Raw genomic sequence first — 19,309 nt, forward strand, 5'->3', positions numbered from 1 at the left:
TCCATTTTGACTGAGAAAGTGGAAAACACATGTGCATGTTTGTAGATTTATCAAGCAGTAAGAATTCCATGTAGAGAGACAAATACAAAGAAATGGCACTATTCTTCCCAATCATGTCCTTCAGTCTCATTTGGTTTACGTTATTCCCAATATTTAATGACCTTGAAAGACGTCCCTGTCATGTCCAGTGTGATGCTCACTGCTGCTACCCTTTCTCCACCTTAAACAAGGCCTAATTTTAATTCTCTGTCTTTGCTACTCAACTAAGTCCAAAGGCCAACCAGTCCACTACAAAAATAGCTAGGGGGATGGGGGATGAGATGCTGGAAACCCCTGACTTCTTTGGGTAAATTTCCTGGAATGCATCCATACTATGCTCAGATGTAGTTTGGTGTGGAGAAGCTGTTGTGCCTCCTAAGATGACTTCAATTTCCAAAGACGCCGTCTGTCTCTTCTTCTGATCATGTAGGCCAGTGAGGGATAACCTTTTAGAACATCTGATGATAGCAACCAGCTGTGGCACACATGTTATAGGTTCACTGGTGTAGATGGTAGCAGGGAATATTCTTTGTGGGTAGCACAGCTTGTTCAGATTCTTTTTATAGAAGTCTTTCATAGCGCTGTGTGTTCCATGATTGGTTGTCTGCTACTTGACTCTTCCTGTTTGAAACAATAGGAGAAGTTAAATTCTACGTGCTGATACCAATGTATGTTGGGACTGTAGGTTGCATCTTAGTGGGGGAAGGAAATGGGATTTCTAGATTGTGGTTCCCAAGAGCATAGGAAGAGAGGAAGTTGATAGAGGGTTTTTTGCCTTTATAAAATGATGCACAGCTATTGTTTTATAGAAGTCAGACTACACTGTGCATAGAGATCTGAGACATGTTCTCACTTGATATTTGGGGCTTTTTTAAAGCTGGTACATGTGCATGACTCAATTGTTCGTGTTGCAAAAAGCTCTGCACATTGAGTTCTTGAATTCACCACTCATTGTGGGCTACACCGAGAGTCCATTAACAACCTTTGTATTGGTAAGTCTGTTGAGAGTGATCTTGACCCATCCAAGTTCTTTGCTTTTAGGGCAAGTAGGGGGCATTATGGAATCCTTTAAAGCAGCACTTAGGCAGGAGATGGTCCTTTGTTTGAGCTGACTTTTGAGGCAAACTAGTGTGAAAAGAACTCCATTTTGTTGACTAATGCTGTTCATGCATCAGTTTAGAAGTTAAGTTTTCTTCCTTTCTGAATGAGGTTAAGGCTAAAATGTCAATAAACTCTCACTATGTCTCATTTACTCTTTGTTATGGAAGTTAAAATAATTGTAGTGAAAAGAATGCTATTCTAAATCTGTAGGTTCTGGAAAGAATATTGAAAATGTGCTCAATTTTTGTAGATTGAATTGCTATTTTAATGGATTCTTACAAAAAGAAGGAATGGCATCCACCAACTTCTTTGAACATCTACCTAATGTTATGCACTGGGCAAACTGAATTTTTCCCCTCATTTAAGCTTGAGAGAGGCATAATTGTTATTTCCATTTTCTAGATAATGAGACTGAGGTCCAGAGAAATGCAGTACCTTGTCAAAAATCACACAGACAGTAAGTTGTAGATTTCCACTCAATCCAGAATTTGGTCCAGAGCTCATATTCTGTTTTTAAAACAAATTTTATTGTGTATATTTAAAGCACACAGCATGGTGCTCTCGAATACATATAGATAGCAAAATGGTTATGATAGTGAAGCCGATTGATACATCTGTTCTCTCATAGTTACCCAACTTCTTGGTAATTGTTTTTGTGGTACAAGCAGCTAACATCTAGCCATTCTGCAGGACTCTCAAATGCAGTACAGTGTTATTACCTATTGTCCTCCTGCTGTGTACTGGATCTCTAGACTGGTTCAGTCTGCATGTTCAATGCTTTCTGACCTCTGTTTGTTTTAAAGAGAAAAAAAATAAAAGTAACCATAAAACAGTTTCAAAGCAGGTTAGTAGGAGAGTTACAATAACTAATATGTTGCATATTGTCTTCGTAGTAGTTATTCAGAGCACAAGATATAGGTGTGGTATCTTGTCCAAACAGTATTAGCACAAACCTTTCTTTTCAATGAACTAAGAGAAACTAGCTGTCTTACCTCTCTTGTGTATGAATATATATTTTCCCCCTTCCCTTCTTTCCTCTTTCCCTCATCACAGTTTGTCTTTTTTTTTTTAAGAGTTTCTTCCCAGTTCACAATATCTATTGTACATTTTAGACCTTATTTACTCTTTCAGTTTCTTATACCAGGGAGGCAGACAATGCAATGTTTACACTTGTGTGTCTTATTTATTTCACTTAGGAGTATGGTCTCAAGTTGCATCCATTTACTCACAAAAACCTCAAGTTTAACATTTTTATGACTGAGTAGTACTCCGTTGTATAAAAATACCACATATTTTTTATCCATTCTTTGGTTGATGGGCATTTGAGTTGTTTCCTATTACACATTGAGCTGCTATAAATATGGGTGCATATATATTGCTGTGGTATGATGTTTTTAATTTTTCTGGGAAGATACCCAGAAGGGAGATAGCTGGGTCAAATGGGACCTCTAATCCTAGTTTTTTGAGAAATCTCCACACTGATTTCCATAGTGGCTTCACCAGTTGACACTCCCACCAACAATGGAGAAGGGTTCTTTTTCCCCCACAGCCCCTTCAGCATTTATTATTGATTTTTTGATGATAACCATTCTTTTTGGGGTGAGATGGAATCTCAGTGTTGTTTTAATTTACTTTTCTTGAATGACCAATGATGCTGAACATTTTTTCATATATTTAGTTGCCATTTGTATTTCTTTATCTGAGAAGTATGTATTCATCTCAGATTCCCAGTTTTGGATTGAGTCTTTGAATTTGGGGGATCTGATGTTTTTCACTTCTTTATATGTTCTAGGTATGAGTCCTTTGTCTGAGAGACAACTGACTAAATTTTTTTTTGCTACTCTGTGGGTTGTCTTTTCACTCTGTTGTTGATTTTTTTGTTGTGTGAAACCTTTGTAACAAAGTGAGATCCCATTTGTTGATTGTTTATAATACTATCCTTGCAGTCTGGGTTTTGTTCATGTAGTTTCTGTCTACATCTATTTCTTTGAAATTTTTACTTGGTTCCTCTTCCAGTAAATTTAGTGTTTCTGTTTTAATGTTTAGATCTTTGATCCATTTTGACTTTAGAGCATGGTGATAGACATGGGTCTAGTTTTAGTTTTCGGCATATGGAAAGCCAGTTTTTCCAGCACTATTAATTAAAAAGATTCTTTTTGCAGTGGACATATTTGGCTCCTTAGTCAAGGATAAGGTGGGATAGCCACTATTTTATTCCATGTTTCTGTATATGTGACTCTTTTTCTTTTTTAAGATTCCAAACATAAGTGAAATCATTCAGGTTTTTTTTTTTTTTTTGGGTGTCTGGTTAATTTCATTTAGCATAATGTCATCTGAGTTCATGCATGTTTTAGCAAATGGCAGTATTTCCTTGAAGGCTGAATAATATCCAGTAAAGTGTGTATTAATTTCTTTTTCCATTCATCCACTGATGGACACAAAGGTTGTTTCATATCTTGGCTCTTATGGATAATGCTAGAGAGAACCTGGGGTGCTGTCTTTACAAAGGGGTGATTCCAGTTCCTCTGGGTATATACCTAGAAGAGATATTATTGGGTCATACGGTGCTGCTATTTTTAATTTCCTTAGGAATCATCATACTGTTTTCCATTATAACTGCACCAATCTACATTCCCAACAGTGCACTAAGGTTCTCTTCTCTCCTTATCTTTATCACATGTGTTATCTTTGACTTTTTGACAATAGATATTCTAATGGTTATGAGTGGCATTTCCTTGTGGTTTTGATTTGCATTTCTCTGATGACTAATGATGTTGATCAAATTTTCATACACCTGTTGGCCATTTTTATATCTTCTCATGAGAAATTCATACCCTTTGCTTATTTTTTTTCTTTTTTTTTTGAGACAAGGTCTCACTGCATAGTGCAGACAGAACTTGATCTCGCTTTTGTAGCCCAAATAGGCCTTGAATTCAGGATGATCCTCCTGTTATGGCCTCCTAAATGCTGGGATCACCGGTATGCACCACTATGCCCAGCTCCTTTGCTCATTTTTAATTGGTTCATATGCTTTTTTTTTGTCTTTTTCGTTTTTATCGGTAGCAGGGATCGAACTCACAACTGCTTGCTTGCAAGGCAGGCGCTTATGCTGCTGAGCTAAATCCCCACCCCTGGTTCATATGCTTTTCTACTATTGAGTCATACATGCCCTTCATGAATTTTGAATATTAAGTCCTTATCAGATATACTGTCTGTAAATGTTCTCCCAGTCTATCATCACCCTTTAATTTTGCTCAGTATTTTCTTTGCTGTGTTGAAGGATTTCACTCATTGCTCATACTCTTAACCATTGATAGGCACTTACTTCTATTTAGTTGTAATGTTATTATACATTTCAACATAGAGGAAAATAAAAGTACTCCCATATACTCATATACTTGCTTCAGAATTTTTAAAATAAAAGTTTCAGAAATGTTCACCTCTCCCCCTTTGCCATTCTTTTCCTCTTGCCCACAAATAGGTAGCACTTCTGCTAAAATAGGGATGTCTTCTTCCTTTCCAAGATTTTGTGCCCTTATGAGATGTGTACTCCTTCACAACTGTGTTTAAAAAGTTTTTCCAACAGTTCTGCAAGGTGAGGTGTTACTTTCCGCATTTTACAGATGACAGTGCTGAGGCTTAGGTACAATCACCTGAGAGCGGCTAGGAAATGCCAGACAGAGGACTGAATCCCTAGGCTCTGGGTTCTTTTTTGTTGTTCCAGGATATTTTTAATCTTCCTGTCTGCCAACTGCTAGATTATTTGAGAATTTAGATGTATTTCATGTTGGTACTGGGGATGTAGAAAGGAAAGAGTTTAAAAGATTTCTGCAAGAACTGTAAAAAAGTTTGCTTGTCTCATCTTTACCCAGGACATATCTTCCTCTAGTCTGTTCAGGCTACTGTAACAGAACATCATAGGCTGGGTGGCTCACATAAGGGAAATTTATCTCATACCATTCTGGAGTGGAGACATCCTAAGATCAAAGTACAAGCTGATCTGGTGTCTGGTGAGAGCCTGGTTTGCAGCTGGCTTATCATGACTGGAGGTGGGGGAATAGGGTGAGAGAGACAGACAAACATACAAACAGACAGACAGACAGAGTGCTCTGGTTAAGGGCCCTGTCCGTTTTAGGAGAATTTCACTTTCTTCCCCCAGTTAGCTCTCAAAGGCCTCTCCTCCCATTACTGTCACATTGGTGATTAGGATTTCAGCAGATGAATTAGGGTGACACAAATACTCAGACCACAGCAATATAAATTGTGAGTTTTATGTCAGAAAAGTTAGTAGTTATCTTAAGGAAAGGATTAGCAAAAAATCTCTTGTTACTGAACTCAGAAGGATGTTATGTTTCAGCAAGTGTCAGGATAAAAGCTATGTTATGTTTACTGTTGATCCTGGAGTCTTTTGTTCTAGGATTTTGCGTAACAACTGTCATCTACCCAGTTGGGTCTTGAGGTACTGACCTGAGAGTAGCTTGATGGCCAAGGTCAGCAGATCCATCAGAAATAGGAAAATAACCGAGGAACCCGGAATCCACACCCCAAGTTCATGCCCATGCAACAAAAGGAGACATGTCCCATTAATGTGGCTGAATGGTCAGGATTAGTTTAGTAGTGACCATATTAGGAAATTGACAGGAAGAGTCAGGGACCAATCACTGTGCAGGGGTATAGATGTTGGGAAAAATCCGAAGGACAGTCCCAGTGCAGTTGATACATTAGGCATGGATTTGGGTTCTGCTGAAGAAATGTTGGAATCCCATCCTTATCTGGTTAATCTCAGTGCCATCATCTAGCAAGCAGGGATGATAATAAGTTCTTCTCCTCAAAAGTCACTAAGGGGGCGAGGGGTATTTCTGAAAAGAGTGTTGTACTTGGTACTCATTGAATGTTAATCTGGCAGCTGGAATATGGGTGCTGGGGGTGTCAGCAGATTCCTGTGCTCAGCTACCAGTACAAGCTTTAAGAATAGGACACATAAAATATACACACATAACTGAGTTAAAGCAAGGCAAAGTCTTTGGACCCAGGAAGTCAAGGGACCCTGAGTGGGAACCTGCTTGTCACAGAACTATAAATATAGGCATGCGTTTGGGGTATGAGTTCTTGGTTCTCAGATTATTGTTCTGCTTTCTGATAGATTTTAGTGGCCTCGGCCAACAAGCTGGTTTATGTCAATGCAATCCACTTAACATGTTTGTGCTTCCCCTCCAGCAATGAGGCTGAATAGTTTTGAAGGGTGCCTTTAGATTCACACAGACTTAGACATGAGTCCTCGCTATGGGATCTTGGCACAGCACATCAACTAACTTGAATTTCAACTTCTCATATGTATATATGTAGCGTAAGAATTGTAAAAGTGCACAGTGTTGCTATGAGGATTAAATGATAGAATATACATGTGCAGCACTTACTGTATTTTCCTGAAAATAAGATCAGGTCTTATATTAATTTTTGCTCCAAAAGACACAATAAGGCTTAGTTTCAAAGATGTCTTCTATTTTCATGTGCAATGTATAAGGGACTGTGTGAGGCAGAGACCAACTGAGACCACCAGGCTTGTGTAGAGTAATATGGTGTGGAGTTAACTGTGCCTAGTGCAGGAAGACAGAGGGCAAAAAGGCCATCCGTAGGGAGAGAAAAGTTGGCTTTTAAAAACAAATAGGGCTTGAAAGAAGGCAAGGGACATTACGTGGTAAGGTTTTAGTAAACATCAGTGGTCGAAATTTTCTGGATGTCCCATACCCCAGTAGGCAGAGTCCTTGAGGCATCTTGTGTAAATATATGCGTATCTTTAGATGTCTGGGAGTTTGGAGGATTCCATGCTCTATCTTACTCTGTTAGGACATCCTGAGTTTGCCAAGGGCACTGGTGTTGAGCTGAGAACAATGCCTCTGCTGGCAAATGGGTTGGGAGTTTGGAGAGTCATGTCTGAATAGAGTCTTACACAATAATCTATGTTTATTCATTTGCTCATGTACAAAAATCTCCATTTATTCAAATACAGTCACGTTATCTTCTTCTGGACTATCATTGTGACTCTCCAAACCCCCAGTATGACCTGAATTTCTTGGAACTTCATTTCCTGTAGAACCGTTAGCCCCAGTCTCTCATGTCCAGCAATACAGTTATCCTTGGATGAGTGCTTGTTGCCCAGGTAGCCTGCTGGTAGTGTACTGGCAGCACAGCTCTCGTGATTTTATCCTGTGAACTCTTCACCCGAGTCACCACCTCTTGCTGGGTGGGCTTCACAAAGCCTCCCTTAAATCAAGTGTTTATTGAAGACTTATGAGGCAGGAGGGGAAACAAAAATAATGACAGCTAAGAATGATAGTCCACACAAATGCAAGGGAAATTCTCAGTCAACAAGATTCAGAAAATGTTTCTTTATTTCACGAGTGCCTTAAGTATATCCGTGACAACATACAGCGTACTGAATTATGAAAAGTCACATTAGACACATCTCATTTGTTCAAGTGTGTACTTTATTTGTGCATTGTGTCTATACTCGGATTGGCCTTTTGACAATCAGTCATGAGGTTCATTTGCTTACACGTAGGTGCTTATCTCTCATCCAAAGACTCCCATTTGCATACTTACAAATACTTAGTTATCATTTATATTGTATAATTTATTTGAAATATGAATGTTAATATTATTTATATATATACTTATATATTATTATTTTATAAGTCAGTATGTTTAGTTTGCAACAGATGTACTGTACTAATTGCATCTATCTGGCTGGCGAGTCTACCTGCACTTATTTTGAGGGTAGGACTGATGTTATGAGCATTTTGAAAACGCACCCTAAGGCTTATTTTCTGATTAGGTCTTATTTTCAAGGAAATATGGTTGCATAGGGCTTTGCACGCCTTAAATGATCAGTGAACAGAAGCTTGTAACAGTATCCACAAAGATGCATTTGTATATCCTTAGTGGAAGAGGACAGAACTGCAACGAAAGGAGGCTGTGTGCCCTGAGTCAGATCACTAAATTCAAATTTCAAGCTGTGTAATCTTGAGCATGTGGCTTAATTTCTGTGATTGTCTGTTTTCATTTGCACAATTGAAACAGTGATAGTACCACTTGATAGGATTATTGTGAAGATTAATTTATAATAAAAAACCTTTAACAAAGTTCCCAGCTCATAACAAGCATTTAGAATGTATTTGCACTATTGTTAATTATTTTTAATAGTGATTGACAATTAGAGACAACTGAGAAAAGTAGATAGTGTTTTCATGAAATGGAGAGTTTCCTCCCCTGGAAATGTTCGGCTAGAACATAGATTAGTGGGAATCTAGTTTGGGGGCTTCAGGTGTTAAAATGATAGAAATATTAGATGATCACTAAAGTCCTTCCCCCATAAGATAAGGATCACAGAGTGATGGCTGCTTATCTTCAAATCTTGACACTGTCACTGTGTCACCCTGGGAAAGTCACTTAGCTTCTCTGTGCTTGCAGTATGCTCTTCACAGGTAAAATAGACAACAGTTCATACCTTACATTAAGCTCTAAAGACATAATCTACAAAGACTGCCTCAAATGGTGGTAGATTTACTCCAGAACTGAGATTCTTCCTGTCTAGCCTTCTGTCTTTTTTGTCTGTTTTCTGTCTCTTGATCCTTTTCTCCTTATTTTTCTGTCACTCAAAATAGGAGCTCCCAGTGGGGCTTATGTTACTTCAGAATTTCCTTTAGATCCTCGCCTGGGAGCTGGCTGATGACTTGAGGGTGACTTCCATTTCCATTGTGTTTTGGGGGGCTTCGTGCATATGTCTGTTGAGAAGATATTTTAGCAACAATCTGTCAGCCCTGTAATGAGGATCTGCTAATGAGGCACTTGGCAGATGCTTTTTATTTACAAAGATGACAAAAGCCACCACTTGGTTGTGCTCAAAGCATTTCAAAGGCCAGCGGACTCATTATAGTCATCAATATTGGCTACACTGAGGCTCATTTTGTCGGAGGACTGCATGTTGCATTTGGATTCCTGTTAATTGTATCCTTTCTGATATCCCTGCACAAGGAAGAATCCTTTAAAATTTCTGTCCCTTTACCCATCTCTGAAATGTTTTGCTTTGCTTTGATGAACTTTGGCAAAATAATATGTTATATGTGATTTGCTGCTATTAGAACTGTTGATATGATTTTCAGGTTCTTTGCCCCTAAAACAGGACCTGAAACATGCATATGACCAAAAGGGCAGGCAGATAAGTTTGTGAAGGGAAGCCAGAGGCTGGCAAATCAGAGGCGCCTGCTGCTGGATGGGTGCCGCTGCCCCTTGCCATTGTGAACTGTGGCTGTGGGCCAAGGTTAGTGGCAGCATCACTGGGACTGCCTATTCCCCAAAAGAAAGAGGACATTTGTGTCTTTATATGAATCCCCATGTCCTTGGTGTTGCCTGAACCAATCTAACAGATTTTGAAGGCAGTGAGTTCTCAGACTCTGATCTGTACTTAATGTCTAGAGCAATTTGCAGTGGTTTCCTCTGCTAGTTAAAAACAAGCCCACAAAAACCACAACAAAACCAAAGGCACCAATGATAGCCCCTGTAAGAACACATGAGAGACCTGGTTCTTTGTTTTCTCTTTACAGACTGGTATAGGGGATATCTTATGAAGCATAAAATGTTACAGGTAAGGCCACTGGGTTTTCATTTGGAGCAATACTGTGTGTCATCACCCAGCTCTGCCACCCTATCTGGCTCTGCTCTCAGCACATGATCCCTGACTAGGTCCTGAGCTAACCTCTGCACTTTGATACTCACTCAGCGTCAGTTTCCTTCCTTTCCTCCTCCTTCTGTAAGGCAGGTCTTTGCTGCAGTCATCTCCCTGCAACCTCCACTATTTCTCACTTCTGGTTTCTTCTTGCCTCAAGTTTCCGTGGAATAGTGCAGTTTTTACCTGATGTCTATTTCCTATTGCTTTCCTTTAGTGTTGTGTGGGGAATTTGTGCATTTCTTCCCCATGTGACATAAAAAGGACAGGCTCAGTCTACTGTCGAGGAGTTCCCTTGCTCCTGTGCCCCATAACCCCATTATCTCCTGAAATTAGGCTCTCACTTTGCCATTACATTCTCTCTCTCTTGGTATCCAGATGTTCCCATGTTGCATGCTGCTTGAATTTATGAAAGAACATCCACACAAATGATGAACTTTCCTTGTTATCTGAGCCAAGCATGTGAAGCAAGGAAGTAAAAGAAACCTCTCCCTTCTTCCCTGATGCGCTGTGTGGGGAGACACAGTCCATCTCTGTTCTCTCAAAGAAGAATGGGATAACTGCAGGGAAAGGAGGTCTCAGATGTAACTAGCTCAAATTAAAACAAGCTCTGTTACTTCCCAGATCAGTTGCTCCTTTTCCCTCCTCTACTTGTTCCTGACAATGAAAGGGATGTGGTTTTTCCCAAATGGAGCAGGAAGGGGCAAAGCAGCCCTTTTTACCTCATGTAGCACTGGTGGCCTAGATGGTCCCACCTTGCCCCTCTGATAGACTGAGCATCCTCGATGGGGCTGGTGTATGTTTTGCGGTGGGATCGAGAGCTGCTGGTGGGATCTAGAACATCTAGACTTAAACAAATTCATCTACAATCTGTCTCTGCTCTGTCCGACTCTGTGATTATTTCTTTCAAGTTTAATGTTTTTTTAAAGCTAATAAGTGACTTCCAGAAAAATCTTAAAGACCTAGGATCACTCATTTTTATAGGAAATGTCTTCTTATTTGATTTCATTGTTTCCAACAGGGCATTTTTCCAACATCCTTTATTCACATCAAGGAAGTGACGGTGGAGAAAAGAAGGTATTTGCCATCTTTCACTACATTTCGCTGCTGGTTCATGGATGTCTTTGTTTTGTTGATGTTGGAAATCTGACTTGGCAGATGTGAACAATACTCAGCTCGCTTTTTTGTGCCTGAGTTTATGTCTTCTTTCCTTCACTGAATGGGTGATTGAATCCAAATTTTTGAGTTTAGATATGATACTGAGGGGGGATGAGCCAGTGTGGGGAATCCAGCTTTTCACTGGCAGCTGTTTTTCAACCTCATTAAGTAGTTTAATCCTAAACTGTGAACATGAGAAGCCCACCCTAGCAAAGGGGACATTAAAAGGAAATACCTTGTATTTGCATAGTGTATTTGGCGGATTCTAGAGCCAGTTGAATTTAATGTCAACAAGCAGCTGAGGTTGATGCAAAATTGTCAGGGTTTTATTTTGTTAGCACCTGGGTCTCAATTTCATGCCTTTTCTTTCCCACTCTAAATAGAAATATTGAGAACATTATTCCAGCAGAAATTCCTCTGGCACAAGAAGTGACAACGACACTTTGGGAATGGGGAAGCATCTGGAAACAGCTCTATGTGGTGAGACTCAAATCTTTGTTGTCTCTCTCTAGGATAGAAGGTCTTTCATCTTTCAGTTTGCTTTAACTTTGGCATTTAGTTTTCAGTAAGGCAGCCCAAGGTGATGTTGTAACATATCAGAGCTATTATATATGAGGGCATTGAAATCCAGAAAGTTGAGTGATTTTCTTAAAGCCATGCAGCTAAGTGGTGACAGCCATAATAAATGGGGTCTGATGTATTATTATTTTGGTGATGGGGATGAATCCTGAAATTCTGGCTGGACAAGTGTGCTACCACTAAGCTATACCCCCAGACATTTGTGCTTTGAAACTAATGCAAAAGTTATCAAACTTGGGCTTACACATGAGTCACCTTAGTACATTAAAGAATAAAGCTGCCTCTGATGAGGCTTAGTAATCTACATATTTAATAAACTCAGGGGATTTTATTGAGGAGTCCGTTGACAACACTTCATGAAATACTGTTCTCATTTATTAATTAACTGGTGGCTATTGTCCTCAGATCTGTGAAGAAGCTTTGACCCTAGAAAAAGCAAAGACCACATTATGCATGTGTTTCCCTGTCTTGAGGCAAATCTAATTTAAAATCCTCCTTTGATGCTCCAAAGCTCCTAATGAAAGCAATTAGCCAAGCAAACCATTAAGCCGAGAGTGAAAATGTCAACCGAGACTCACTGCATGTTTGTTACAGCATTGTGCACATCTGCTGGGATGGGCAGGCTATTTGCAGATCTACCTGTTGTGGTTTTCAATGTTGACATTCAAATGAAATGGCAATTGCCATACTCGATTCTGATTCTATGTTTCCTAAAATATGTCAAGAAGGTTTAGGGGGTCTATTAGTCTGTTTTTCATTACTATAATGAAATACCTGAGACAGGTTAATTTATTTTAAAAATAAAAGCAGTGTACTTTGACATATGTTTCTGGAGTACAAAATGGAGAGGTTGCCTCTGGTAATGTCCTTCTTGTGGGCAAAAGACTGAGGTGGCACAAAGCATCACATGGTCAGATACAGGAAGCGTGTGTGTGTGTGAGTGTGTGTGCGTGTGTGTGTGAGATTTATCTCCTTCTTATAAAGCCACTGGGATTCAATCATGGGGGATCCAACTTGATGACTTTGTCTGATTCTAATCACCTCCCAAAAGGCCCACCTCTAAACAGCATGGTTGATGAAATTCCCTCTTTCCTATTACCTCACAAGTGACATTAAATTTTAATCTATGAAACCTCAGAGATTACTCAAACCATTGCAAGAAACAAACAGTATACTGTGGCTAAAGTGATTTATTGTTCATCTCTATTACCTTTTTTAAGACATCTATGTACATGCATCATGGAATCTGACATCTTCCTCTAGGAAGTATTTGAATAGTTAGTCTGCAGTGAATTTACTCAGGTAAAGAAATCCTTAAACATTTATTTATTTAGGGATCCCCTCCATGAATTTTACCAACTCTGCATGACACATGTGTACTATTCACTTGATACCTAAACCAGTTCCTTTTTTTTTTTTTTTTTTTTTTTTTTTTGTCTTTTTCATTTTTATCGGTACCGGGGATCGAACTCATGACCGCCTGCTTGCAAGGCAGGTGCTTATGCCGCTGAGCTAAACCCCCAGCCCCTGCCAGTTCCTTTTTTACCTGTGTCCTCCCAATAACAATCCTCTGAGACATCAGTGTAACTAGATACCCTCTGTTCAATTCAGACACTAACAATAACTTCAGACTCTGTAAGTTTGAAGCCTCAACCCCACAACACTGCCTTTGCTTTAGACGTCTTTGGGATTTCTTTTGTGCTTGACTATGGATTCAGAGTTGTAATTACCTCTCCTAACCCGGGTGTCCCTTACCTACCTTAGGTTCCATAATTTATAGAACATCTCCTAGATCTCAGGAAAGTGCTATACTTATGGTGACAGTTTTACTATGAAAGCTATAACTAAGAAACAGTCAAATTGAGAGCTACCATGTTCTCACTATGTGGGCAACCTTCCAGTCCACTAGTGCTCACTGTCTGGTAAGCTCCGCGAACCATATCACTCAGATTTTCATTAAAGTGGTGTTATATAAGCATAAATTTCTTTCTTTCTCTCTTTCTCTCTGTCTCTCTCTTTTTTTGGTGAAGTACTTGCGATTGATTATTTTTGCTTTTTGAAAACCTCTGTGACCCAAGGAGAAATATGTCAGCAGCTAAGCCCACCACCCTGTCTCTTCATAGCTGAATCTCCCAGATATGGGAAAGCAGTTTAAGGCATGGCCCCTGAAAGTGCTTTCCTGACTTCAGCACAGCGTGCTGAGTACCTCCCACACAGGTGATTATGCATTGTTTTCTGTCTCCTAGGCCAGCAAAAAGGAACGCTTTCTTCAGGTGCAATCCATGATGTACGATCTGATGGAGTGGAGGTCTCAGCTCCTCTCAGGGACTCTGCCCAAGGATGAGCTCAAGGAACTAAAGCAAAAAGTCACATCCAAAATTGACTATGGCAACAAGTAAGCTCTCTTGTGTCCAAAAAAACTGCATTGTCCTCTTCCTTCCTTTTCCTTTTTCCAGCTTGAGACGCTTGGTTTCATTTTCAGATGTGAGTTAGCCACTTTCTACTTGGAAGACGGCTGTTTCCACAGCCGTGCATGCTGTGCCTTTGCTATCACGCCCCTGGGACCCAGGGACATGTGAGCAGAGCTGAGGTTTGCCTATGCAGTGGTTATTATCGACTGAGAGATTTAGGACACTCATTTAACCTACTTCTAAGGGATTGGGGGGCACAGTCATGCTGGTTCACTTTCAGCTTACTTGTCACTTTATCCCTGCATTTATAAAACTCTACTTTAAATCCCAGTGTGAGACTTAATGCCTTTCCTCCCATCCTAAATTATCAAAGCCACACATCACCAGCTAACTCACAAACACAGTGACAAAGGGTTTCCGAGGAGGAGAAAAGAAGCAGGAATTGACTGAAATTTGAATGCTCTGAAGTTTCAGAGAAAACGAAATAATTTTTTGAGGCAAGGTAATCCACTGATAACAGTAGTGACAATGATGCCCTAACGAACACTCAATCAGATTTTATTATGCACCAAACTTAGAGCTAAGTGATTTACTTGCTTTCTCTCATTTAACTCTTCTGACAACTCTATGTAATTTTATTTTTCCAAATGGGAAAGAAAAGACTCCAAAGAGTTCAAGTAACTTGTCCAGAATCCCACAGCTAGATAAATGTCAGAATTTGGACATAGGCAGTGTGTTCCAGCCACTCTGTGAGTTGGACAGTATGGACAGCATTTGAAACTGTAAAGGCCTTCTCTTCCTTTTGGCCTTGTAAAATACCCTCTAAATTGCTGTTCATGTGTTTATTTATTGCAACAACAAACATGTGTATAGCACTTCCAATTGAGTGGATTTCCAACTGGGTGTTGGGGCTAAAGAAATAAAAGTTCCTATGTACCATAGGAGAGCAGTCTAGTGAGGACTAAGTCAAAATTAATGGTGGACCTGTCCTGTGCTAAGCTTGGTAACTTAGGAAGCAAATGTGCTCTGAATTTGTCTTGGAGGCGGAAGCTAATGGAGACTTCCTGGAGGAGATGGCCCCTCTGTGTTATTAAGCTTAAAAGGAAGCGTGTGCTGGGTGGTAGGTTTTCTTATTATTGTCAAGTACATTAGGAAGAAGATCCAAAGAGAAAAGTCAGCAAGCCCTCATCCCAGAAGCACAGTCCGTCTGCTGGCTTCATCGTCTGACAAGTGTGTCCAAACCTACTTATCAAGCATGTCATCCTGAAGTGACTAGAAGTTTGTTACGCATCTGCTAGTGCCATTGGTATGGTGGCATTTTTAGCTGCGTACAATGGTAGCTGGGACAGTGGAAACTGAGGGTGTTTTGCTACCTTACAATGCATCTTTGCCCTTCAGATGTTATTTCTTTAGAGGAGCCTCCAGAGAAAAAGTCCAGGGATGGGAAACATGGTCATGGCTCACAGGAAGCCTCCCCTGATTTTCTTTAACTGCATCAGCTGAGTTTGGTGCTCTGGCAGCCCCGTCACATGTGGAACAGCAATCGCTTCCTTCCTGGTCTTTTCTACTGTCCTGGGAGCTACCCATAGATCCCAAGTGCTTCATGTTTATCACCCTGAGCCTGGAAGAGGATTTGCAAACAGCAGGTTCTCAGTCAGCGATAAGGGAATGAGCACTCAGGGTGATGAGAGAAAGAGAATAGGGTCCACCCTAAGCCAAACTCTTCCACAGCATCCCCCTAGCCCAACCCTGTTCTTTCCCTTGGAGTCTCCTCTGGGGAAGAGAGATGCATTGCCACAGGGACTAAGGCCCCAAGCTTTCATTGCTCTCTTGCTTCCTGTCCTTATCTTTGTCACCTGCAGGACAGAGAATGGGGAACCTCATTATTGGTTTGAAATCTTAGGGGTTTAGAGACTGAGCAGTGTCCTGAAGGCCAGGAGACCCACAGTTTGCGCATAGCTTTGGGAGTAGAAGGAGAAACATGGACCACGGTGGAGCTGAGTCTTGCAGGAGAGGTTGGGGTCAGCCTGTTTCTTCTCATGCCATTCCATTCCTTCATTCAGACAGTAAACTTTTATTACACACCTAGTAGGGCCCAAGTGCATAGGCATCATAGAATAGAGCTTCAATTTTTAATGACAACAATAGCCAATAAGAACCGGGGCTAACTAACCAGGGCTAACTTACCAAGTGCTCTTTCTATGACAGGTACCCTTTTAAGCACTTACTTTCCGTGTTGTTAACCCAGGTTAGTATCATAACAACTTTACAGGGTAGGTAATATTATCAGCCCTATTTTTCAGTTGAGGAAACAGAGGCTCACAAAGTGATTAGGTGCTTTGGCCCAAGAGGCAGTGTGATATGAACCAGGTGGGATAAATCTCAAGGATGAGGCTGGTCAGTGAGGCTGATGGAGAAGTGAAGAGACACTTTGTGCAGAAGACAGACATGTCAAGAGACCGAAACATGGCCAAGGCTTGAAGAAGCAGAATGGGCGTAACTGCGGCCTCCAATCTAAGAAGAACAGGAGTTACTAGGTGAAGTAGTGAAGAGAAACTCAAAAGAGAGAGGCTGAAAGGAAATGGGAAGAGGAGAGATAAACATGGAATTGGGGGGGAAGTGTGTCAAGTGAGGACGTGTGGATTTGTTCCCAGTGCAGTAGGGCGCCGTGGCAGGAGCCAGTTTGGTTTGCATTACTCTTTTATCTTTTAAAAATTCTTATAGAGTGGCCTTCTTCCGCTTCTGTCCTCTTGGGTTCATTAGTATCACTTTCTTGTGCAGAAAATAGCAGTGAGGCTCCCTCCTGAGAAGAACATGGTAAAATGCTCCACTTCCCTGTATAAACAGCTGCTGTATACGGGGCAGCACTGTCCTACTGAAGGACCTGTCTCCTGACCTTGCCCTGGGAATCCCTTCCATTATGCCCTGACTACTAAAGCTTCCAAAGTTGCAAGTGAGGCCGGTAATACACAAGCTCTTTGCTTCCCAAGCAGGGAGGAATCCTCAGATGAATTCTGCAAATCCCAAGACAGCTAGACCTGAGAGAATATTTTATTCATACATTTTAGAACAGAATCCACTTTGATAAATTCTGAAGAGAAAGAGCTAGAGAGATCTTGGCATTAAATTATGTATCGGCTCTGCTCCATCTTTTCTGAGGTCACGTGATCCTCTGCTGAGCAGTAGCTGAATGCATTTATTCTGGTGTCGCCACTTACATAGCGGGGCTGTGCAACACTATGAGCCACATCTAGCTGGCAGTTAATTTCCTAATGAATCTGGACAAACACGTGATTCTTGTCTCCAGTCTGTTGGATTAGATGAGAGATGTGCCTCTCAATTTGATCCTCAAATACGGCATGAAGACTTAGGCTCCTTTTTCTGACCTTGCTGCCCTTCAGAATCTGTTACTTAGTAGTGGAGCCTCAGCAGAACCACTTTTGGTCTTCTCAGAACCTCCCGCTAACCATCTGTGTATGTGCAGTGTAGATTCCAATGTCAAATGCAAACGAAGCTTCAAGTTAAGGCCTTTGCAAGCCTGCACTGCCCTTTCAGCCCACTCCGAATGGTTTCTAAGTGCCTCATATCTAGAAAGTGTACCATGGAGCTGAAGAGTGCTAACAAGGGGCATATTAGTTTTTAGTAGCTGTGTGATCTTGAATAAATTAATCTGAAGACTGTTGTCCCCAGTCTTTTATCTGTGAAATGGGTGCAGAAATAGTTACAGTATCCCCCTTTACAGAGTTGTTACAAGGATCACTTGAATCACCATGTGTAAAACACTCCTGAGCATATCATAAGGCTGTGTGTTTGTGGCTAGTGTCCCTGATGCCAGAGTGAATGACAGAATGCAGCTGGAATAAATCAATACCAAACAGGAAGAAGCTTGTGACAGCTGAAGAGCAGGCTGTAAATAACGATCGATACATCTGTGATTATTTCCCCCAGCAATTATCTTCAAATTTTCATTGAGTAATGTCTGAATATCTGTGTGTGTGTGTGTGTATGTGTGCATGCATGTGTAGTAAAGTGTTAAAAAAACAGAAACAAAGCACAGACCTCCTTGGACCCCTCCATCCTTCTGAGCCCCAAGTTCCCTAACTCTCCTTACATGTAAACCCCTTTGGTAGTCTGGCTCTTTTCAATCCAGATTTTGCTCTGTTCATTGTTACTCTTAAATAACATATGTGCTCATTAACACATCTGGCTTTCTTTGTTTGTTGTCTGATTTTTTTCACATAAACACTATATGCACCTTTCCATACTTGATTTTTAATGAGGATACATATCATTACATGTATCAAAAGTATAGAAAAATTTTAAATCTTGGAACATAGTCCATTATAGATTTCAGTTTATTTAACCACTTCTCTTTGGATAGAACTTTGGGGTTTTATTCATCACTTTGATGGTGCAAACGGTGCTACAACACATGTCCCCATTCAAGTGTGGGGTGTTTCTTTTGGTTCAGTATCATACGAAATACATGTTTAAAAAAACCCTCAATGCTTACTGCTACCAGACCTTCCTAGGAGGCTGTCTTATACCAATATGTGTCCCCCAGTGATGTCTGAGGCCATCTGTGCATTCTTTTATGTAGCTCTGTGATCCTCAGAGATCAGTTGAATTTCCTGGAAAAACTTCTCACCAGCATCCTAAGGTCCTCCTTGACTTGTCTTTACCTCCAGTATTTGCTTTTCAGAATCCTTGAGCTTGATTTGACTGTCCGAGATGAAGATGGAAACATCTTGGACCCTGATAATACCAGTGTCATCAGCTTGTTCCACGCACATGAGGAGGCCACAGAGAAAATCACAGAGCGCATCAAGGAAGAAATGGTGAGCTGTGTTAAATAGGATTTGGCCAAGCGAGGCATGCATTTAACACATCATAAACTTAAAATAATAGGCTAATTAACCAGATTGTATTTTCAAGGGTCCATCTGTCCTATGACCTGAGGTAACTAGCTGTCACATGTACTTTATTATGGTTTTGTACTCAGATATTTAATTCATTCAGCATCCATCTCATAGAGGCCAGGAAAGTTTCCAGGTCTCTTAGAGATCTTTAGATTCCAGAGAAGAGAAGAAAATAAATATTAATTCCACATGGTAATTAATTTCTAAAAGGCAATAAACTAGGGTTAAATGAGTCAGTGAGTCAGGGACAGTGCTTCCCAAAATAGGAGGCTCAAGACCAGAAGAGTCACAGTGACTTCATTAAGATTACAGATACTTCTGTTGCAGAGCTGAGTGTAAAGCTGGACTAATTTGCTCTGTCTTTCCCCTTTTTTGTT

The 19,309-nt window shown here is 40.5% G+C and overlaps 1 protein-coding gene across 1 annotated transcript in view; it reads left to right on the forward strand.

The window, feature by feature from the left end:
* The window catches only part of Dock2 (dedicator of cytokinesis 2), a 410,327-nt gene that overhangs the window by 28,156 nt on the left and 362,862 nt on the right, over window positions 1–19,309 (forward strand). Inside the window, exons 3-7 of the mRNA XM_003473329.5 lie at window positions 9,744–9,784; window positions 10,887–10,942; window positions 11,407–11,503; window positions 13,849–13,997; window positions 18,716–18,851. Coding sequence (XP_003473377.3) covers window positions 9,744–9,784; window positions 10,887–10,942; window positions 11,407–11,503; window positions 13,849–13,997; window positions 18,716–18,851 — 479 coding nt within the window. The remainder of the gene's footprint in view (window positions 1–9,743; window positions 9,785–10,886; window positions 10,943–11,406; window positions 11,504–13,848; window positions 13,998–18,715; window positions 18,852–19,309) is intronic.

Source organism: Cavia porcellus, unplaced genomic scaffold (assembly GCF_034190915.1).
Source record: "Cavia porcellus strain 051 isolate PalLab524CR breed Dunkin Hartley unplaced genomic scaffold, mCavPor4.1 scaffold_19, whole genome shotgun sequence".
In the NCBI taxonomy this organism is placed as follows: Eukaryota; Metazoa; Chordata; class Mammalia; order Rodentia; family Caviidae; genus Cavia; species Cavia porcellus.